This window comes from Catharus ustulatus, chromosome 4 (assembly GCF_009819885.2).
Source record: "Catharus ustulatus isolate bCatUst1 chromosome 4, bCatUst1.pri.v2, whole genome shotgun sequence".
In the NCBI taxonomy this organism is placed as follows: Eukaryota; Metazoa; Chordata; class Aves; order Passeriformes; family Turdidae; genus Catharus; species Catharus ustulatus.
In genome coordinates, this window is record NC_046224.1 from 44844150 (window position 1) to 44868062 (window position 23913).

Sequence of the window (23913 nt, forward strand, 5' to 3'; positions counted from 1 at the left end):
GCGGCGCGGGGAGCGCGATGGCGGCGGAGCGGCGCGACGGGGCCGGACCGGCGGCGGCCCGCGGGCCCGGCCGAAAGCGGCGGTGGAGACCCGTCCTGCTGCGCAACGTTGTCGGCAGCATCCAGGAGGGTGAGTCGGCGCCGTCGGTGGGCTTGAGGGGGCGTCGAAGGAGACCCGAGTCCTTAACCCAGCTGCGAGCTGGCTCGACCCGAGTGTCCCGGCCGGGGCCAGCCCTGCCAGGCCTAGCGGGGCTTTGGGCTGGCGGAGCCCGCGGCCCATCTTCGCCCCCGGCGTTCGTGCCCGTGGGCTCGGGGCTGGGGGTTGCAGGGCTGGCTGGGGGCGGCCTGTGTGAGCTGGAGCTCCCGGGGCTTGGGATTGCAGCCCCTGGGCCCAGTGGGGATGGTTTTTGGGTTTTCTCCATATAAAAGTATGTATTAAAAAAGGAAGCATGTCTGAGAAAAGATTCGGATTATTGATAGGCAGTTACGCAGATTTAAACATGAATAGGAAAAAGAGCATGGGCTTCATCAGCGCTTTGCTGAAGTGGCAGCTTTGGAGAAAAGAAAAGGAAAACTTTGAACTAATTTGACTTTCCTTTAGAAACTGTTTTGTAAGTGAACATTATGAAAGTCAGTAGATCTTAAGACTAATGCAATAAAAAATAAGGTATTAGGATAAAAACATGTTTAACTTAAACTTTCATAAGTTTTCTTTAATGGTTGAGACTGAAACAGCCCATGTCTGAGCTTTCCCTTTAAGCAGAAGAGATTGTATAAATGTAGCTCCAGAAAAGCTCTTCCTGGACATGTGGAGAAAGTAACTAGTAGCAATAAAACACTATTTAATTGAAAAGATGTAGTGGATTATTGATGTAGAGTGATACGATGATTTAGTGACTTTTTTCTCAGTGTCACGGCTGATTCATGCTTCTGCTGTTGCTGCTACCAGTGTTATTATCAGTGTTTTCTTGAGATTGCCTTTAGGAGCTTATTTTGGAACCTATTTTGATATTGCTTTAGAAGCTGTCAAAATTAGGAGTGAAGTGAAATGTTAATACATGTTTTCACTGGATTCGAAAACATTGGCAAAGGTGCGTAGTGGTGAGTGGGTATTAAGTAGGGATGTTTGCAATGCTCTTCCGGGGGTTTAGGCAGTAAATCTGTGCAAGCTGCAACACTGCAGTAGGGAACAACCTAATAACAGTCTTTTTTTCCTTGAAATTGTGACTAGTCCTTGTTCAAATTGCCACAGGCCACAGTGGCTTTTTTAAGTTTGGAAAGAAAATGGATTGAAAGGGTCCTTACAACAATGAATGGTTTGGTACTACTTTAGTGCAGGCATATTTAACTCCCTTTCTCTTATGCTTTCAGGACGAGGTTTTGCATTTCGGAGGAAGCAAAAGATTGAACGACAGTACAGGAAATTATTGAAAAAGAGAAGACAAGTGCATTCACAACAGGATGATCAGTTTACTGATACCTATCCAGAGCACTTGAAACATCTTTACCTTGCAGAGGAAGAAAAGCTTAAGAAGCGGCGCAGGACTGCAGAGGATTCGGTGTCATCAGAAGAAAAGCTTAATAAAGCAGCAGAGTAAGTTTTCAAAGTATGTCTTTGAAAAAAGTAATTCTTTCCATTACTAAAGAAATATTTTAGGTCTTAACAGTTCACATGGACTTTAGTGTGGTGATTTGCTTTACTAAAAATGCCATTATGTCTTAAATATTTTTTCCTGGTTGTTAGAAAAATAAACGGGAACTAGATTTGTGCTTGAGACAATGAGGCGTCATTGCACAGTATTGCCACCAGATGGAGATGAGAATAAAGCAAAAAAATTTCGGATTTTTTCCATGAGAGAGTGTTATTCCCAAATGGATGTTCTTGTCTCTCTGCAGTTGCTTCCATTTGTTGGAACTATAAAGAGAGAATGCAACTCCAAGCTAGTATGTTCAGGTTTTCAAGCTCTGAGGAGCTTGAATGATGGGGAAAACTCTTTTAGGCAGTCTTTAAGCTTCAGGAAACATCATCTGTGTGAAGATACAGCAGATAAGGTGTATGCATTACTAAAAGATGTGTGCACTCTGATCTTCGGTGCATTGGCATTTGGCATTGAAGAAGTTTAAATTTGTTGTGTTTTCTTGCTCACTGTTCATGCATGGCCTGGAATGGTGTTGGGCATCATGTAAGAGTAGTGCAAAGAACCCATTCATAGTTAAAGGATGAACCTGTGCATGTAGGTAACTTCCCTGAATGTGCAAAAAGCAGTGGAAGACTGCTCTGATTCTGCAGTGGCTGTGATATCTATGGTTATATGTGCTTGATGATAATCACTGTCTCAAGAATGTGTACTTTTCCTTCCAGGTCAGTTGTCACTCAAGAGAAGTTTAAAAATAAAACATCCAATCAGAAGGCAAAAGAAGAGTATGAGAAAATAAAGGCTGAGCATGATAGAAAGAAAGAGGTAAATCGTAAACAGAGTTCTTTCTTGATTTTAAACAAAAAATAAACCTAAAGACACAATTTCGGTATCCTCTAAGGTCTCTTTTGGCCTAAAAAAAAGCTAGGATTTAGTAAATACCAGAAAAAACATGAATGTAAGTAATGTCTAAGTAAGATGAATGTTCTTGCTTAGAAGTAAGCATTTGGTTGGTAGCTTAACTGGATGTTGTTCACAGGAATATGCTGAACAGCAGAAAAAGTTATTAGATAGGAAGTGAATGTCAGGAAAGTTAGAGCTGATGCTGCTCTGTTTTTTTTTTTAAAGGGGGAATAAATTTTATTAGTTATTATGGTAAAATAAGTCAAGGATTCTGAATGGAGAGAGCTTATCTGTGCATACTTTTACATATGCCTGTTTTTTTCCTGAGGCCTCTTAGATTTCTGTTCAGAAATCTTCCCTTGAGTTATGTCCTGTAAATTTTATATCGGAGAGCAATTCTTACTAGTTTTTGTACATCTCTGAAGCCATCTAAGCTGTGGAAAACAAAAATATGATCCATAAATTATCATCTGTTCAGGCATTCTGCAGAAATGCTTGCTTATGAGATCAGCATGGCACTGCATTTCAGAGAATAAACTTTATGAGAAGAAATTATCTAAATGAACTGAAGCAATCTTTCAGTCTGATTTGTGATGTCTTGCATATTTTAGTAGGACATGATATAAGTGAAGTAAGCTGATTATCTGCTTTGTGGATGTTTCCCCAAATTACTGAATAAAATTACAACACTAGAGAAGGGGGTGTGAGATGTTGGATAAAGTCTGAACATAACATAGTGGTGATTATCTATATAGTGTTGATAGCCCATCCATATATAGTTAACACTCTATCAGTAGTTTAGTTGCATGTGTGCTTCATGGAAGGTTTTGCAGATGAAAGTTTGATTAGGCTTTGTGTTTTTTTGATTAGGATTTTGTTCCATCTCTCTTAAAAGTAAAGACAGCAATCTTTGCTGCTTGAAGGAGGACATGTCACTAGTAGTTTGGTCTGGATTAATTTTCCCTGGATAATGCTGTCCTGGTGTCACAAACCTGCCCAACTCATGGTCCAGATACACATCCCATATCCTATCAGCCTATCCCATGCAGTGGTGTCCAGTATCCTAGCACGTCTGGATTGGCAAGATACTCACATGGAAGCTGCTGCATCACCTTTTTCTTTCTTGCACTCAAGAGGAGAAAGTGAAGAATTTTTTGCCAGTTTGTCATTTAAGGAGAAGAGTCAAGGAGCACATTTCACCAAAAGGAAATAGTATACATTGCAGTAGCAAACCTTATTGTAGGATGGTCTGCTGAAGAAAGTTTGGCTCTTCTCTTGAATCTTGAGGGTGTATAATTTGTTTTGATTGCAATGTATGCTGAAAGAGCATCCTGTTTCAGCTTTAGAGAAATTTCTATTGGCAGTACAGTCCCAGTACCTATACAAAAATGAACTTTATTGCTTGTAGATAGCTTTGCAGTCAGAGAGTGTTCGTAATTGTTTCATTATCTTACATATTTAATTTCAGGAAGCAGAAAAAAGAAAACAACAAAGAGAAGAAGCTCAACGTTTATACAAGAAAAAGAAAATGGAAGCTTATAAAATACTGAGTAAGAAGACCAAGAAAGGACAGCCAAATCTAAATTTACAAGTAGAATTTCTTCTTCAGAAAATACAGCAAAATACATAGCCCCTGCATATAATTTAAGTTAACTGTGGACATTTTATTAATATACTTTTAATAAATAATGTCTTTTTGCTTCCATATTACTTTTGTTATTGCCTTGATTTATCTCATTTGTCTAGTGATATATTCATCCTGAAAATATGTATTCTATGCTGAGAGTGAAAGGGATCTGGTACCTTGAAAACAAATGGTTTGTATTTCTAAACCTAAATTCTATTACCTGTGTGACATCTTGAATTCAGTATAATGGGCTGTAGCACCATCTGACCATGAATCTAACACTTCCTGCTATTGTGATTATTAAAATCGCACTCACTTGGGAGGACTGAAGTGATGCATGTGACGTATTTGATGCCTCAAGAACTGCCTATTCTAGGAGCATGTTTTGTGTGCTCTTGGATAGGTTTGACACATGAAAGCAAAGTACCTATACTGTATTTGGATGGCTATTATTGTTCTCCACAAAGAATAAAACTTGCCAAAGGTCCAAAAGTGGTTTGGATGTAAAGGTCTTGGTAAAATAATTGTTGGCCCCTTCATAAAGCTGCTTTGTAACTTGTAACGTGTGAATTGTTCTACTTTTTGTGCATAACTTTGTCATTAAATTTGTTTTCTTCTATGTTGCTTTCAATTTATAGCAATTCAGATTAATATTTTCAAGTCCCCAAAAGAGAGCTTAAAAATGATTCCCACATTTGTGTCTATTTTAATATGTTGCCATCAACCCAGTTGAGAAAATACATTTGTCAGTTGAGCAGCTATAGTCGAGGATCCCACTTTGTGGATTAAAGGAAAAAAAAATGAATTAAACTAACACTGTTTTAGAAATTTGTTCAATCCACACTTGCTCACGAGAAAATGTATGTGCTGGTTTTGGTTGGGGTAGAGTTAATTATCGTCACAGTGGCTTGTACAGGGCTATGTTTTGGATTTGTGCTGAGCACAGGGTGGGTAGTGAAGTTTTTGTTACTGCTGAGTAGGGCTTACAGTAATTTCACGACCATAAGGCGCACTGAACTATAAGGTGCATCCCCCCAGGAGTCAGCACATTTCAGAACTTTGTAGATCAGATAAGGCGCACCGGTCTATAAGGCGCACCGGTTTTTTTTTTGCAGCGAGGCTCCGCTCCCAGCTCCTCCCGCGCGGTTGCTGGCCGAGGCCCCGCCTCAACCCGGCAGCCATTGGCCCCCAGGCCCGCCTGTACCCGGTGGGGCTGGGCTATGCCCGTCGCCGCTGCGTGCAGTGTCCCCAGGGCCCCGCTGTTCCGGGAGTTCCCTGGCGCTCCGGGTGACCCGATGCTGGCAGGCTCACCCCGTGCCGCCGCTACCCCGATTCCGGCGGCTTTCCCCCTCCCCGCATGGTGGCCACCCCAATTCCAGAGGCTTTCCCCCTCCCCTCGCGGCCGCCGCCCCGATGCCACCGGGCTCGTTCCGTCCTGGCACTGGCCTGATGCTGCCACCAGGTGGGCTCTGCTCGGCTGGGGACTGTTGTGGGCTCGCACTTCTGGGGTGGCAAATGTCGCAACTTTGTACATCAGATAAGGCACACCGGACTATAAGGCGCATTTCTGGCTTCGGGGGAAAATTTTAGTCAAAAGGGTGCACCTTATAGTCGTGAAATTACTGTACTCAGAGTTGAGGCCTTTTTTCCATGTTGCTGCACTGGTCTGGAGATTGGGAGGAGACAACAGCTAGGAGAACTGACCCCAGTTGACCAAAGGGGTATTACCATGTAGGGAAAGGTATTCTGAGACCCAAAAAGTGGTGAGTAAATATGACAGTGATTTCTCTCGCCCTTAATTTTTTTTTTTGGTCGAGAGTAATGATAACAAATAGGTTATATTTTTTTTCCATTTTCTCCTTTTTTTTCTTGCTCTTTTGCTCTCTTCCTTTTTCTGCTTTTTTTTTTCTTTCTGTGACAGAATGAAGTACAAGGTCTTGAACTGCCGATGGCAGATGGAAAGTACATGAGCTACAGTTGCTGACATGTCACTTGAATCTAAAAGTCAAATGCTGGTATAAAACTAGAAATAAATCTCATTCAGTGCATTAAAAAATTAAAATTACTGTAACACATTGTATGTTTTCAGTCAATGCTCAACACAAATCAGTTACCCATTGCTTACATTGCTTTGAGAAGACTCAGGTGGTGAAACATGGGAGAATGATAATGCTAGATTATAGGAAAAAAAAATTTATCATTCAGTTGTTGATATTCAATTTATTTTATTGTCCAGTTAAGTTAGATTAAATACAATATAGAATAAATAAAAAATGGACTTCTTTTTAAAATGAATCTTAAATTACATACCTAACAATGACTCTTTTAATTTGTTCTCAGTTTCAAGGACCACTTACAGATTTGTTTATAAAAGTATCCTCCAGAATAGTCAGGCTGCTGCTGTTAAGTGCTTGTTTCCCCAGGAGTTTCACGTGCTAATTGAGTGTGTATGTTAAACAGTCTTCAGGCTGATGTATTTCATGCTTCCTACCTACACCAGTTTTGGGTTGCTCACTGGTGACAGGACTGCTGTGTTGCAGTTGAGAATTTTCCAGGGAGGAATGGAAGAAGCTGCCCTCCACAGATGGCCATCTCCTTGTCAGGAAACTCATCCACCATGTAGGATTTGCTGTGCGCGTATAAATTCTGCTTTTGATGTGCACACAGTATATCTGATCTGGCCAAGACTCATCAGATTTATGGCAGGAAACTTTACAGCTGATCTACACAGATACTGAGCATTTGAAGCTTCTAGAAATTTTACAGCATGTTTACATACATGGCACAAAATCGGCTTTCTCAGCATCCCTGGGTGTTGGCAACATGACATTCAAGTCTGCATCCACTCTACTGCATATTCAACAGTTATGTGAAAACGTTTGGTCATCAAACTTCATCAGACAATGTTCTTGGATACAAAAATTCCACTAACACCAAATATTTAATAACCCTACTTTTTAACAAATTAAAGCCAACCATATTTTTAATAAACGTAGTTCCCTTTGCTTTGGTGTCCCTTTTCAGTTTGCATCTTATTTCCTGATGATAATTAAAAATCCCCTAGCATTCTGCACTTAGAATCAAGGAGCATGTATCTGCTGGAGGCAGTGTCTCCTCACCTTTTAAAGCTGTAATATGTCATATTTTTTACTCCACTGTGATCGTTAATGTGACATTTTGTCATCTCAGAGAAATGTGTTAAAATATTTACTTGTGAATACAGCCACATACATTTAATTCTCGTAAGACAATGCAGTTAAAGCTTTTAAATGCTTTTTGGTTTCTCAAAATGGTCCATTCTGTAGAAATTGCAGATATAAAAAGCATGAATTCATTATGTGTCAACATTTTTACTGATATTCATGATTTTTTTTCTCCTACTTATTTAATTTTGGTGGGGTTTTATATTTTGTGCCTTATAGATAATATAAATAAGGCTGTTATCTTCAGTGGAAAATAGTGTTTCAGTTTAATGAGGAAGACAGGGTTCCTTTTCAAGTTACCTGGTAGGCCTTAACATACATTTAGTAGTTGATAAACCAACAGATATTTAAACATCAATGTATTTGAGGTGTATTTTTTGCAATTATTTTGTAGGTGTCAACATATTGAATTGTGCTGCAGATCTGAAAACACAAAACTAGTTAATTTGCACTGTGTTTGAGATTAAAAGAAAGGGGATGTAATTTACACACTCACATGCTTACACATACTTACCTGTAAACACTGGTCTGATTTTCAGGCAATATCTTAAGATAATCACTTTTTATTTAAAAATCGTGCCTTGTTGTCCAGGTGGTAGTGATTGCTATTGTCAACATTATTTTTAAATCAATCTTATATCTATCTGTATGTATCATTCTGTGGTAATTTCAGTCGCTGCACATTCAAGTGTGTGAGCTGCTGCTCCTCAATCCATACAGTTCTCTGCTCTGAAGGCAGTGGAGGTGTGCTGATAAATTGCCTTTGCACTAGGAGCAATAAATCATGCCAAAACTTATAATCATTTTAACAAATGCTTTCTTTGGGAGTGCAGGAAGGGTACAAAATGCAGTTACAACATACACAGGAACACCTTCCACTTCTGCAATACTTTGTATTGGAGCAAGTTATCCAATTTTCAGCTACACGAGTGGGAGCAGGGCAGCTCTTCCAGCCCACGTCCTCACTTCCTGCGTCTGTTCAGAAGAAACACACCTAGGAATGGACTACACCTTCAATCAGTGGGGCTTAAGCACATTCTTGATGCTAATAATACAAAGGAAGAAAAACAAAAAGGAAAAATAAAAAGCTACCTACCATTGTTCCTCTGACCTCTTGTTTTGTTTTGTGGTTTTTAATACAATAAGAACCAGAAGAGGATCTAGGGAACTACAGGTCTCACAGTTTGACCTCAATGCCAGGGAAGGTGATGGAGCATATCATCCTGGCTGCCATCATATATTAGGTGCAGGACAACCAGGAGATCAGGCCCAGCCAGCATGGGAGTATGAGAAGTAGGTGCTGCTTGACCAATCTAATCTCACTTTGTGCTAAGGTGATGTGCTTAGTGGATAAGGGAAAAAGTGTAGGTGTTAACTAACTCAACTTCAGCAAAGTCTTCAAAACAAAGCCTTTGACACTCTATCAGGAGAGACTTTATCCCTCTCTAAGACTGCCTAAAAGGAGGCTGTAGCCAGATGGGGATCAGCCTCTTCTCCCGGGTAACAAGTGACAGGACAAGAAGAAATCCTGTTTCAAGTTGCACCAGGTAAGGTTTAGAATGGATATTAGGAAAAATCTCCACACCAAAAGAAGTTTTTCATAAAATTTTTAAATTCCAAGTTAATTCTGAATATTGTTCATACTTTCAGCATTCACAACTGAAGAAAGCCTAAAGATTTTGTTTAGGAGATGGACCTACATTTAATACTCGATATACAATGCAAATGAATATAGTTTCCCAAATTCCTTGATTCTGAAAGGTGCAGATATTCTACAAAATAATATATAGTCATAACTTTGACACTAAGACAATATTTAAATATTTTTAACTCTCTGAAGATTATTGGGTCGTATTGTAAACTCTTTTAAAATAGGTAATTACCTTCCTTAGATATGGATTCACAAACCAAAAATACTGGTTTGGTGAAATTTTGATATTTACTCTTTTAGGAAAAACTTGTAACTGAAAACCAAATAAAGGAGGAAAAAATCAGATCAGAAGTGAACTTACCCTGAAACTGCGATGTGTAGGTAAGACTTTCCATTTCCCTAGAATGTCATTTGGCAAATGTGAAATTAAGCTATCGCAGACCTTTAGCAGCTGTAAAATAATCCAAAACATTATGGAACAAAAACACCTAGAAACAAATAGCTAGAAGGACCTCTGTCTGTCAGTTTGTATTAGGTATCTCTCAAAACAGTGCAGTCTCCTAGAAAATTATGAACTTGATACAGAAATGATTCTTTGACCTGTGGTGTAAAAAATGTAAGAACACAAGATTAGTGTGTGACTTCTTTGCAGTTTGAATTATTGTCTAATATGTTTGGGCTATTATTCCTACTCAACCAAAATCTAATTTGTACTGAAGACTGCAGATTTTCTCATCTGTTAACAGTTGCAGATTAATTATAGACTGAAAAGCTTTTCATTATCCTTTAATTTCATTGTCTTTTAGTTTCAGTTCTGTGGTAGTATTAATTAATTGTAAACAGAACTTTGCAGAGAGTAGTAGAGCTGTTGTATGGGAAAGCGGTTTATACTGGAGTGATTTTGATATGAGAAGGAAGGAAGGTGTCATCATTAAAGTGGTGGGGGATGAGAAAAGTGTATTTTTTATTTCTCAGTCTGGAATGGAGGAAGTGATGTGTTCTTGTTCTTTGGCTTCGCATAAAAGTGTTTCCCTAAACTGTGTTTTCTTCTTTGATATATTAAATGTGCACTTCCTTGTAAGTTTGTATTTTTTAATGTATAATGACACATCACAGTTTAGTCTGGAGACCCCACAGAAAAGAAAGGAATGGAAAGAAAAGACAGTTGGAGAACTGGTAACAAACATGTGTTCCTTAATGCAGACAATATTCAGTATGTATGAACCACCATTTTACAAAACCAGTGCATATATCTGAAATCCCTTGAGTATTTTAACAGAGAAATTGACATCTACAGAACTCATTTTCTAATAAGCTCTTTAGGATATATATCCAGGATAGTTCTTCCAGTTTAAGGCAGAGGTACCATTGCAATCAATAAATAATCTCAATTGGAAAGAAAAAAGGGTAGGAAATACTTTTTCTTAGTTTAAGTATGGAAATTAAGTACTACAAAATAAAGGGTCATTTATAATCACAAGCCAGTGTTGTAATCTGTTTCACATTTATTTTAAAAATTAAAATGAATTTCAGATTTTTTAGATTAAAAAACCCCTACTCTGAAATTTAAGTTTTTGTCCAATGCTGCCTGGCTTTGGATACTTCCCAATTACCATTTCTGTAGCAATGGCAAATATATTATGGAAACAATATTTAAACATTTTTAAAGATCTCACATTAGTGGTTATCTAGCTGCAGAAGGTAATATCAAATACCTGTCTATATTTCAGATGAACAACTCTACAGAAAAGTTGGAAAGAAATAATTCACACCACCAATGTTTCTCCTGGTACTGTGTCTGTGCATGCACCCTTTAGAGTCGCTTTTTGTTCTTGGTTAAAAAAAGCCCACTGGGTGGAGGCATGGAGCTAAATTTCATCAGGAGACAGCAATTTGTAGATCAACAAATATAAAAAAAAAAAGGAAGGGACCTTAAGAACAAAACCCAGTCGCCCTGTTTAGTGAAGTCTTTAAGACCTGACAGCTATTTGAGTTGGGCACATCTTCATTGAAACCTCCTTATTATAATTTAGAATTATGTCTGCACTAGAGAATCAATGGAAAGGTTTTTGAATTGCTCATATGTATCCCTTACTTTTTATTTTATGCTGCTCTCTTAAAATTTTGGCCGTATCGTGCCAGTTACACAAACAATATTGTAACAGTTGCATATGTATTTATCCTTCCTGAGCTACTTAGACGGAACCCTGAAGCCTTGCAGTATAGAATCTTTCATTAATTTTTTTACTCTTCTGAGATGAAAGCTGAGCAAGGCTAACTGTTCTGCAAACCACTGTTGTGCATTGCATAACACCTTGTTTTCTACTACATTATGTTCTTACCCAATGCTAAGTAAGACTCTTGGCCACAATCCCTCATTTCTCACTTGCTTCCCCAGTAATAGTATCAGTAAACAATCCTTCTTGCAACAGAAACGAATCACAATTCCACAGCTTCCCCGGGCTCAGCTTCCTCCTACAGGTGCTGACGGCTGTGGCTGAGCATTGTGGTGGCCCCAGTGTCACAGGCAGCTCAAATACTTTTAGCCATGCGAGCCCCTGCGTTAGGGGGCCAACCCAAAATGCCACAGGGGATGTGCCTGCACCCCCCTGCAGTGATTCTGCTGGAGGGGTTGCTTCGGCAGGGTCAGTGACCTTGCAGAGGAAGCTGGAAGTTAAGGGACAAAAGCAGAGTATTGACATGCATTACATATGTTCATAGGGATTGCTAATGGAGCGCTGTAAGATGCTCAAATTATTGAGCAAAATAGGATTTGATAATCCCTGCCTAATCTGTTTTTCCAGGCCTTAGACACAGTTTCAGCCCAGGACCTCTATATGTCAGTTGTAGTGGTGGTGACATCTGTCATTGACTGCTCTTCTGTTGATGTCTCTCAAAGCAACTTTGTATAATGTTGGTTTTTTTTTTTTCTGTAGAACTGTGTGGGAAGAAAAAACAAAGTGAAATGAGACCTAGTTAGAGTTTTGAGAAATATCCACATAGTCAGTTCTAGTTAGTGGAGGCACAAGTACCACAAGGTCAGGCTTTGTAATTTTGTCTATAGATGCCTATTCTGCGCTCCTTGTTCCTGGGAAATGCTTGTGGAGAGTCTCTAGAGGAATTGCAATTACTAAGTGTAGTCTTGGCAAATATTGACCCATCTGTGAGACAAATCAGTGCCCCAAGGTCAACCCATGTGACTACTGCGCTGCTGCAATGCTGTTATACCCCCTTTTGGTCTCCTTCACTTGAGCATCTTCAGCCAGGCATAAAGACAGCCTGAAGTCAGGATAGATGCACCTTTACAGTAAAAAAGCAAAAACTTATCATTTAACATAAAAGAGATAGCTAGGAATGAGCTGTTATTCCAAATAAGAGTGCATCCACCACCTCTGGTGTGAAAAACCTTGGCACACGGTCTGGAATCAGTCAGAAGGAGGAAGGCTGGACACTACCACATATTCTCTCTGCTTCAGTGTGCTGTCTGCCACCAGCAGCACCAACACTGACAACACTGCCAGTTCAACCCGAAGCTTCACAACTTGTTCCAAACTAAACAGACCACCCCAGCTAAGCTCCCTGCTGTTTCCCATCAGGCCATTTCATATCTTCATGCTGGTATTTTCGCTCCTGTATCTTTGAGCTACTATTGATACTGTATTAATAATACTATCCCTCTTTCAACAAAATAAACTGTTGTTTCTTCTGTCACTTTACAGCACTTCACAGCACTACTCACAGCACTTTAATGGGCAGTCTGAGCCCAGGTTACTCTGCTGTGTCACACGAGATCCAAGTTTGGACGGCCAGTCCATTGGGGAGAGTGAGGGCAGCTTCAGGTGGGGTTACAGAAGGAAGGTTTCAGCCTATACACTGACCCAAGGACACGTGGGCAGAAGTTCCTTCCTCTGGAGAACTGATTTCCAGTATTACTGGTTCTGTTACTTTTCACAACACAGTGTAAATTACAAAGAAATCTTGATCATGGAAGTGTTGTCCTCCAGGTCAGGATGCCCCCAAGTTCAGATCATACAATGTGGTGCCAGGTTCTTCTAATCCAGCTCCAGGATTCCCATTTGTCCTTGCCCCTATTTGCCTGTTCCTCTGGCCTGCCTAGGTCTGGATCTAAGTCCTACCTCTGAGCATGGCAATTGCTACCCCCAGTTTTGTGTCCAGGTTACTAATAATTATGTCAGACGAGACAGGACAGACCTTCGTGTTATTCCACTTGTCATTAGCTCCAAGTAGCAACCCATGACATTCTGGACTCAGACATCCAGTAAGTTCTTACCCATCTTGTACTCTGTTAAATAAAAATGGTAAATACACAATGTGTATCCCATTTTCCTTTTTCCCCAAGTGGTAAGTATAAATACTTATTGAAAATTTAGGTAATTTATAATTTTTTAAATCAGTTTTTTACCAAAATAGAATTGGTAGGATTCCTTCTGTCCTAAATAGAGCTTAAATTAGTTTTATTTTCCTTACTGTCAGCTATGGAGTTCCCTTGTTATCCTTTAATTTCCTCTATTGATTTTCTCCAATTTCTTATTTATATTCATTTCACTATCCTTCTTTGTTTCTGCTCTCTTGAACATAAAAAGGATTTTTTTATTAATCTGTGCAACTCTGTGATGTATATATGTAATAAAAATGAAAATGTAGAAGTATTAATTTATGTGCATAAATTCAGCTCATTTAGTATTATAAAAAAATGAGCATCATAAAAGAGGCAGTGATACTTCACATAAAAATAGCAATAGCTGTTATATTTGTAATGCCTAACAATCCTGAAGTACAAGAATATTTTCACAAGTATTTTATCCTGTTTTCTAAAATAATCTATATCATCTTGTATATATAGCTTCTAAGGGAAAAAAAAAGCCTTTCCACGGAAAATTTTAAACCCAATGTTATCCAGCTGTACCAAGATTATTCTAAAAGTCTTATGTAATTATTTTGAAAATATTCAGCTCAGTAATATTTGGTCTTATCCTTCACCCTATGATAACACATCATTGAGTTATCTCAGAGAATTATAGATTTTTGTAGCTGAGTTCCGGTGACCATGTCTTGATTATATTTCAATTATACTTGTTACGTGCAAATTACAGACTGGGGAATGTACTTGAAAAAACTACTGACCCTGACATACACTTCAATGCAGGCATCTCTTCATTCTAGTAAATAATACAATGTTATTACAATATAAGGTTGTAAAATAGCGAGGCAGCTTCTTTATGAATTTGGATACTTTTATCTTGTAGATTTATGATTAACTAAGCCAATCCAAAAATTTACAAGAGAAAGTACCCTTGTGCATTTATGCAGATTTTATCCTGACTGTTACTCTCCAGAGACTAAATGTGTAGCATATATAAGTTGTGGCAACTTACAAATTTGATTTTTCTTACGAGTCTTATGGGTAAATGGATGTTTTCCAAGTGAAATAATCACCAAGAGCGTGTTTACATAATATGATTGACAAACACCTCAGTAAAATTACTCACATACAGTGAAAAAATTCCTGGGGAAAAGCATAACTGAAGGGATTACTTTGTTTGCTGGAGCTCTAGCAGTATTCTAACAACAACCGTGTATTTACAACAGGGAATGTTTCATGTAACAATGAATGTTTGTTAAATGTTAGATGTTCCAGATGGCTTTTGGAAACACTGTCCTGATAGATCATTGAATTTGAATTCTAAAGATTGAGATTTCTTTGATACCTGCTCAGGATAATTGTGCTTGGTAATAATTGTGGTTGGAATCTGTAGAAAAGAGCCGTGTCTGAGGAAGTAAAACAGGAGTTCTTGCAGAGCTGGAGTGAAGCAGGGTGAGAAGGGCTCACACACCCAGTGTAGTGTCTGCCATGTGAAGCTTCAATGGTCATGTCAACTGGAACAGGGGGCAGGTAGTTGACATCTCAGCTTGTTTTTGTAAATCACTCCCTGCTAAACATCTGCTAATATTAAGGTGTGAATGTAACAGGAATGATGCTGGTTTGGCTCCGCTGTCTCATGTGTGGTGCAGAGAATCCTTTTGTCTCTGAACAGCATCCAGCAGAACCAGCGCACTAGTGGGCATCAGGAGTGAGTGGGGCAGATAAGAGACTCTGCTGTTTTATATAGTTTATTCATCACTGTTTACCCTGTGCTTTATGGAAACACAATTCAGCCTGCACATTAAGCACATCTTCTTCCACTTATGGTGCAATAGGATCTGATATGATATATTTACATTCTGATTATTCTATCAAAACATTTTAAATAGTAGAGTGATTGATAAGTAGTAGGTAGTAATGATATTTTTATTCTTTGTTCTGTACCTTCATAAAAAGAAGATGAAAATTTTAGTATTATAATAATGTTATCTATAGCATTCCACAGTCTTCAAGACCTCTGCAGTTTTGACCTGCAGAGTGAGACTAATAAAAACTCTAGTTTTGTGTGTCCATGCCCACACTCCTATATGTGTACGTACATATACGTGTACATACATACACATGTGTGTACATCCTTAAAATGTCAAGATTTTACATACTCAGAGTTGCTGCATACTTTCCACTGTCTGGTTTTTACTTTGGATCTGTAAAACGGTTTGTTTTAAGAGTGATCACTTCCAGGCAAGTAATTGCATTCTTTATACAAAGGCATATATTACAGTATTAAAACAGATATTAAGAAACCATGGTACACTTGGAGCATACCTCTCAAGTACATGATATCCTTCTTTGCCCATATATTTTCAAGGATGTTACTTTTCTTGTTACTTGGTGCTAGTAATATCTAGATACTTTTCCTCTACACTGGAGCAAGATTTCTTCGTTTGGATTTGTCAGAGCCTGCAAACCTTCTGCTGGAAACCAGGAAAACTGATGTTCAAATCTGAAGATGCTACTTTTTTACACTCACCATCATGTGAGGAACTTTTCTTAGCCAGTCTCAGAGCAAAAGTATGTCAAATGAAGTGTAGCCCCTGACGAACAGAAAATGAATAATCTTATGGGATGTTTCTGGTAGATCTCTGGAGTGAATAGAATATACATTCTAAGTCAATACCTTGATTATGCTTCTTGTTTTGGGGTTTTACTGTCTTCCAAAGCAAAAAAGAATGAACATGGACATTTTCCCACCACTTTTATTATTAATAGCCCTTAGTCACAGAGCTTCACAGCAGTATTTTCTCCAGAGAGCCTTAAAACAAAGCATCTCTTTCAGATTGTCTTTTTGGTTCCTCTTCAAGTCAGCAGAGCTTGCCTTCTTGGCCTCTGTCTTTTTTCAATGTGAAAAAAATTAATGAAGCAGACACATTTGAAGCTGATCTCTATTACAATTTTAGCTTTGCAATTTACTTAGCCTGAGCAGCCTGAGCCCTAAAAAACCCAAAACCAAGCAATCAAAAGCAAATTAAAAAAACCCCAAAAAATCACAGGAAACCCCCAGCTCCCTGGATCAAATCTCCACTGCTGGATTTTCTGCCAGATTTCCTCCTTGCTGTTACACAAATCAAGAGGAGAGTCTGTAAGGCAAATCTCAGTGTAGGATGAGGCCATTACTCCTAACAGGTAAATCAAACAAAGTAAAAGTCATAGTGGTCAGCAGTGCCCTGTGGAATTATCATCCTGTTTATCACATTGTATGCTAACATACCATAGCAGCTCTATCTTCCAGAAAATAAAGTAAAAACAATTCCATTGTTTTTAAACTCACCAGTGTTATTCTAATGAGAAAACATAAGATATTTTTAAAGTTTGTTTCACTAGAAGGAAATTAAATTTCTGTCATAAAACCATAGCAATAGTAGCAGTAACAGTACTAGTATAATTATCCCGATATTTTAATATTTAAAAAGGAAGCATGTATTTAAGTACGATGATTAGTCATAAATGAAGTAGCTTGTATTAACTTCATTTTATTTAATTGATTCTTGAAGTACAATTTTGATCTTTAGAAGGCAATCAGATTTTCATCTTATATTTTCAACCTCTGTTTCTTTTGTTAACCTTTTTTGCTCCCATTCTAGTCTTTCATTTCTTGAAATGATGGAGTTCAAGGATCCGATTGCAACACTTGATAAATCTTGTGGACCATAACCCTTTATTTGATGTGTCAGTAATTTTTAACCTGTAAAAGCAAGCTTCCTAGACCTCCAGATGAACACAAACACACTGCCTCAAGACCTGGCTGCCTCTGCAATAAGGAACACATAGATTTTTATGAACTCAAAGAAAAAAAGCAGTTAATTCGTGTTGAACTGCTGATTTCTTATTACACCTCTGCTTTTAAAATAGCTACAGCTAGAGGCTTCTTCTGCTTGAAAATACCATGTATGTAAAGATGCACAGCGAGTATTTCATCCTGTAATAAACATGTCACCTTTCCTCAGGTGTAGAGAAAAAAAATGCATCACCTCAGATGTACACCTAGGGTCAAGTCTTTGAAAGGAAAACATTCTGTAGAACCTGCAGCTTTCATGAAGCACAGAGAGGGCATTTCAGAAAGGATGTATATTCCAATAACTACCCTCAGTTCACTTCAAGGGTAGTTGAGCGAAACTTTCTCGTATCCTTTACAAAAGAAAATTAACAATCTTAACAGAAATCATATCATTCCGGTTTTCCTTTGTGTATCCCAAACAATATTTTCTCGAGAGAAAGCCAAACTGTCATTTCAAAGCACTGTTAACAAATGTGTAGTCTGAATAAACATGTGTTTCTCCATTCAACCACTAGGTCAATAAAACATTTACAAAATTCAGTTCTATAAACAAACTGCATGCTTCTGCAAAGGAAGCTCAGTCCTTATGTAGTTACTAATTTTACTACTTCGTGGATTTAACTTCACCAGTAGATTTCACGCTAGAGTAAAAGGAAGTGTAAGTTCAGTCAAAAATAATAAAATGTCTAGGTTACTGATAGCCTGTAATGTAATCAGTTTTTACTGCCCACAATCCTGCTACAGCACAGAGCAGCATTATGCTGGAGTGTGAGGTGTGTGTCATGGTGTGTACTGCAAGAAATTTTCAAGTCATGGCATTGAACACTTTAGAAAAAAAACCCCAAACCAGGAAACAGATTGCTGCCTGACAATATATGGCCTTTGGGTTTCTCGAGAAATATTTTGTTGGCTTGCTACATGCAGTACATGCAACCTTATGAGTGTGTGTATCACAAGCTATAAAGTCTTCTTAACTGTTGGAAAATCCTATTTATGATTGAGGTCTGGATGCTGAAGTCAAGCCAGAAACAGCTGAGCATTGAAAAAACAGCAGCTACAAATCACATTCAGAAACAAGGGAAAATAAAGTTAGAGCAGTATATCAGATCTTTAGTTGCATCTTATGAACAGAAGTATTTCTTCCTGAAGAATCCCTTTTAAATCAGCCTTTTCTTAATGTAGTGATTCCATCAAAGCAGAACTGGAGCCCTTTACCACATCAGAAAATAAGCTTGCAAGTAACATTATAGTTTTGGGATTTTTTTTTTTTTTTTTTTTTGTGAAGGGTAAGAGTCAGTTCCCTCATGCATTCCTTTGCATCTGCTTTACTTCTGACCCTTCTGCCATTTGCAAGCACCATTTCTCTTTACTAAATTTTGAGGGGTTTTTTGTTTGTTTTGCTGGTTTCGTTTGGTTTGATTCTGGTGGTTTGGTTGTTGCTGAGAGACTTTGCTGTGCCACTATAAGATACTTGAGATACTTTCTCCGTGGTGAAGCTTTTGATTTATTTTTTTCCCCATTGTTTGGTAAAAGCTTCTGGATTCCAAGAACCTGGTATAGTATCAGGAAAAACAGGTAGTGGATGTATACAGATTTAACAGACCTGAACCCCTGTGAAGCTTATCTGGTTTTATGCTAAACTAGAAAATGCAGGCAACATTGCAAGAAACACGTTTGCTGCTTAACAAGTGTCTGGCTTTCAGCATTTCTAAAGTTGTCGTAATAAACCTCACTTCAGTAATGGTATGCTAAGACTGTGAAGAAAATAACAATTTCCTACAAGATCTTATTCCATCAGGACCACTGCTAGTGTGACCTTTTAAAACCCATGGAAGAATTTGAAACTGAATCCTGAAACTGGATATTCATATATTATGGTACTGTATTTTAAATGGGGATAATAGCAAGAAATGTTTCTTCTTAAAGGATTTTTGGCTTACATTTCATGATTCAAATGTTCATGTTGGTTTATATATCCTCTTACCTTGCCTGCATATAGAACCTTTTGAGAACTAGTGAAAAATATGCATATCGTATTCTTCCCTACACAAACACCCTTTCTAAAAGGATGTTTTTCTAGTGACTGAACCAGGGCATATATGTACATTTATAAGAAGCTTCATTTGTGCCTTCTTATAGCAAAATGCTTTTCTATATAAGGATTTCACAAATGTAACATACAAAAATCAACAAGTCTTAAAAAAATTATTATCAGAACTTGGGATCTTGCTTAGTTGCATTTTCAAGAGGTATTTCCTAACATAATGAGAAATTGTACATGGCTGAGATCCACAGTACTTGCATTCACTTACTGGGGAACTGCAGAGTTCTGGACGTTGTGCTTTAGGGTGAAAAAAAAGGAAAACTACTTACAAGTATTTTTTTCTTAATGAGAGCTCAAATTATATCAGATTTTGTTGCAGAAAACCAAGAGAAGAAATACTGGTAACATAAGTCAGTGAATTGGGAGTGGAGAAAGAACCAATATAAGTCTCAGTAAGTGTTCTTCACAAGACATACCACATACCCAAAGAGAGGCTTCGCTTCAATTACTTTTGCCTTCAGATTTCATCCACTGAATTATGAATTTCATACAAGAGACTTAAAAAAAAAGTGTCTTTCCTCTCCAGAGAAAGCAGCAAACTGTCTCAAATAATGAGCTGCTGGATTTGTGGAGCTGGCTCCTTTGTTGTCATGGAAACCAAAGTTATGAAGAATTGAATGAAAGAAGCTGATGATGCCTCCTGTAATTTCTCTGTAACTCCTGGAGTTGTTAATGTTTCTTAACACAGGTAATTATTTGTAAATACTTTGAAACAAATGATGGAACAATATGGAGTTTTACTGAAGGATATCTGAATATTTATGGGAAAAGCTGCAGCATGCTGGTGCTTGTTAATAGCCTACAGATGAATATTAAAAATCATAATTCCAATAAAGTTAGGTCAACTTTACCAGTTAAAACAGTAGGAACAGAATTTGATCCAAGTGACCAGGAATTATTGTTCTACATTCTTGGGAATTTCCGTCTTTGCAAATTAATGTCTTTCTAGAGATTAATGACAGATATTCTAGGACTACAGTGTTCTTCAGCTGTTATTTCCATAAGGTTAGTTTTGAGAATTTTAAAGAAATAATTCTTAGGAATCTTTAAAAAATACCCAAAAAACCAACAAAAATGAAAAAAAAAAAACCAAACGACAAAAAACTAAGAAAACCCAAATAACCCAAAAAACCAAAAAACAAACCAAAATGAAAAAAAAAAAACAAAAAACCAAAAAACAAAAAAAAATGCTCTGTCTCCTACAGGAAGAATTACCTGAACAAAATCAAGCAAGTATTTTGTTTAAAAGAACTATCTTGTGGGATCAGTCCTGTAAAAGATTTTGGATCAATTGATCTCGCCAATTTATATTTACGGTCTTCATTACATTTATTACTGGCTTCTGAGAAAAATCCTGAGCCCTTAAGGTTCATTAACATAGGCATGTTACTTGGGTAATCAACAGGATGAACTTCTATTAAGAAGTTAATATTTTATATCATCAGGGAAGCAGCCAAATCAGAGTTATTTTGCACCTGAAATGCTGAGCATAAACTCCTAACTCTGGTTTATCTTTTCTTACTGATTTTGCAAGTAATTATTGTGTTTTGTTGGCTATGGGAAACTTCAAAACCAAATACTGAGCATCCCAGATCTGCTTCTAATAAAACGTGCCTTTTAAAGTGTTCTCATTCAATAACATTGCTTTTCCAGCACCATCTCCTGCGTTTTTCTGGGTAAGTAAGAGTTTCAGATGTAAGTTTTGTATTTGTCTTCTCTATTAATCAATCTGTCTTTATAGAAATAGATAAAACCTGAAAATAGGACTTTAAAAGCCCATAAGGGCACACATTCCAGAAAACAAATAAAAATAACCTAATAGGATTCTTTCTATAGCTGTTTTTGTAACCTAGTGTCTTTGAGGTTATATCTTCGGTGATATGGGATCAAAATTCCAAGACACATGTGACAAAAAATGACATTTTTCAAGATATATAATTTTGTTTCAGTGAAAGGAAATAAAAAAAATCCTCTAGTCTTGAATATGAATGTGTTTTTTTCATTATAAGTGCAAGGAAACAAAGTTTTGTTTTAACCTTACGAAGAATGAAGACTGAGAAGTGCTATCTTAGGTCATATCCTTTGTATAATTTGCAATTTTCAGACTATTTATGAAGGTAGCAAATTCTAAAATATATTCTTTTGCCTGTTTATCCACAAACCAAAATGTGTTTGATATATGAACAATTGTACAATTGTAGGTTTTTTTGCAAGTTAGTAATACCACCAGTGTTGATAATTTAATAACCAAAAATTGGAAGTGGCATGGAAAGAGTATATTTTTTAGAGGTAAAAGGAACATGGGGGATTTTAAACGCTAACATATTTGTTAGGACAATTTTATGCACAACATTAAAATATAAACCCCACAACGCTAAGCTGCTTCTACTCTCCTGTGTTTCTTCTTTCATTGACATAAGGGTTTCTGCTATTCTGGAATGAAATGAAATTAAACATATGTACATAAATACATTTTGTCACTCTCAGCATATCTCAGATATGACAAGGAAGTTTCATTTAACCACTGCAATGTTTTACAAAAGCTCTTCTCCACCACTGTAAATTTCCAAGAGGGCTCCTCACAGAATTCTTAGCTCCTTATGTACATCTGTCTTATATATATATCTAACATATTTTTCAATACCTGTGATTCTGATAAAGCGCTAAACAACATTTTGAATTCAAGGTTGTTTTTTTTTTAAAATGTATGCCCTTACTCCACTACTAGTATGAGATATGAAGGAATAAATAATTAAATACTGTGGGCTGTTGGTGCCTTTCTGAAAATGGAGGGGATTAATCTCATACAACTTTGAATTTCTTAAGTTTAGGCACCTTGTTTAAGTTGTTTAGCAATCATCTATATCCTATCAAGACAATCAGTGGTGCTAGAGATGGAGTCACCCTGCTTTAAGACAGGTGTCTAAGGCAGGAGAGACAGTATGGTCACAGCTTGACGAGAAGCATTAAGCAGACGATGGCCAAGTTTCTATTAGTAAAATGAAGGACAGTAAAACTCATTTTGTGGTGAAGGGCTCATCACCATGGTTTTTCAACACCAGGAAATTGAGATTCTTGACAGTCTCTTTCTGTGCTGTATCCCTCACTAGCATCAGTACTTTTCAGAGCTCCATAGCTCCTGAGTGCTGATGCTGCTCCCAGCTCCACCTTTTAGGGTGGCTTGTGGGGCCATGCCTGCCTCTGCCAAGACAGAAACTCACTGCCTCAAAGGAGGAACTTACTGCATAGAAGGGTGGGATAATGAAAATTCATCTTCTAAGCAGATAATTGTAGCCCTGAAGAGGAGAGGAGAAATTATGGAAAGACCAAGAGAAAACCTGAAGGACAAAAAGACTGAAGGGGAGTAAAGAAACAGGAAAACAATAGGTGTAGCAAAAGAAACAAAATGTTAGACTTATTTATGTATGCATAAAACCAAGGTGATATATAAAGAACCACAAAGGAAGAGGCTATTGAACAAATGAAGAAGAATAATTCAGATTTTATGATGGACTTGAGTAATCTTTGAACAGCCTGGGTCATGAATAGTTAAACTGAATCTCTTGAATAACCTATAGAGTGACATTTGTTTTCATAAATTATTCACTGAATACCTACAAATAACAAACTCATTTGTTGTAACTGGCTTTCAAGCAAAAAAAGGGTGAATTTTTCAACACATTATTCAAACAGCTGGAGTTCAGATATGTTTTTATGAATGCCAGCCACAAATACACTTGAGGTGTTATTAGATGGCAAGTGTGATAAACTGGGCATTTCCTTTGCATCAAATGCTATTGATTGTGAGCTCAGAGAGCCATTGTCTGCTGGAAACGTGGAGTATTTGAGCTTCTGCCAGTTTCTTGTTGCTGAGCAACGGCATTTGTCCCTTCCAGTTTCCTCTGTGTATATAGCTTGTACATATGCATTGAATGGAATGTGGAACAAAAACTATCTTAACTATTTAGTGACTTTACAAAATATCTCCTCCTGCCAAGCAGTAAATTTTCCTGGTTTTCCTAGGCAGTTTGTGTTAGACACAGCTGCCAGGGAGCAGCCAGAGCAGGTGCAGGGAGAGGAGAGCCCAGGGGACCTTGTGCTGGATGGGCAGGGTTTGGACAAAGGGCTGAGCCCCACAGCCTGGATTGTCAGCACCATCTAACCATCATGGAAAATGAGAGCACCTTTGTGAGTTCCAAAGATAGGTAAAAGTGGGACTCACGTAACAGTGCTAAAGATTATTTTGACCTTTTCATCAGTCACTTTGAAATGTCAGATATTTTCAACTGACTCCACAGAACACCTTTAGCTCCATTAAGCACCTTTATTTCTATCTGATATTTTAAATTTTAATAATGAGTTCAGATACTTGCATGTTAATTAATACATAAAAGTGATTTCCATTACATTTCCAGACAGAAAATTTACAGGTAAGTTCAAGTTTGTTTCTTTTCAAGAGTGAAGTCATCACTGAACTCAGTTTCCAAATCTTTTAGCTCCTGTGAGGTCAACAAATTACGTAATTAGAGCCTTTTTTGGACCCACTGATAAAGATTAACAGCAAATGTTA

General features: G+C 37.7%; 1 protein-coding gene across 1 annotated transcript; it reads left to right on the forward strand.

The window, feature by feature from the left end:
• The first annotated feature begins 2 nt into the window (after window positions 1-2).
• On the forward strand, window positions 3-4785 carry CCDC59 (coiled-coil domain containing 59). The gene is made up of 4 exons (XM_033059188.1): window positions 3-129; window positions 1371-1593; window positions 2362-2461; window positions 4008-4785. The coding sequence occupies exons 1-4, from the start codon at window positions 18-20 to the stop codon at window positions 4167-4169; spliced, it is 597 nt and encodes a 198-aa protein (XP_032915079.1). The 5' UTR covers window positions 3-17; the 3' UTR covers window positions 4170-4785.
• The last annotated feature ends 19128 nt before the right edge of the window (window positions 4786-23913 follow it).

Bases quoted from the DNA above. Each gene is read 5' to 3' on its own strand.
- CCDC59 (XM_033059188.1), top strand. From the start codon at position 18: ATGGCGGCGGAGCGGCGCGACGGGGCCGGACCGGCGGCGGCCCGCGGG. The intron at 1,594-2,361 runs GTAAGTTTTCAA...TTTTCCTTCCAG, and splicing joins AAGCTTAATAAAGCAGCAGA to GTCAGTTGTCACTCAAGAGA. The intron at 2,462-4,007 runs GTAAATCGTAAA...ATTTAATTTCAG, and splicing joins AGCATGATAGAAAGAAAGAG to GAAGCAGAAAAAAGAAAACA.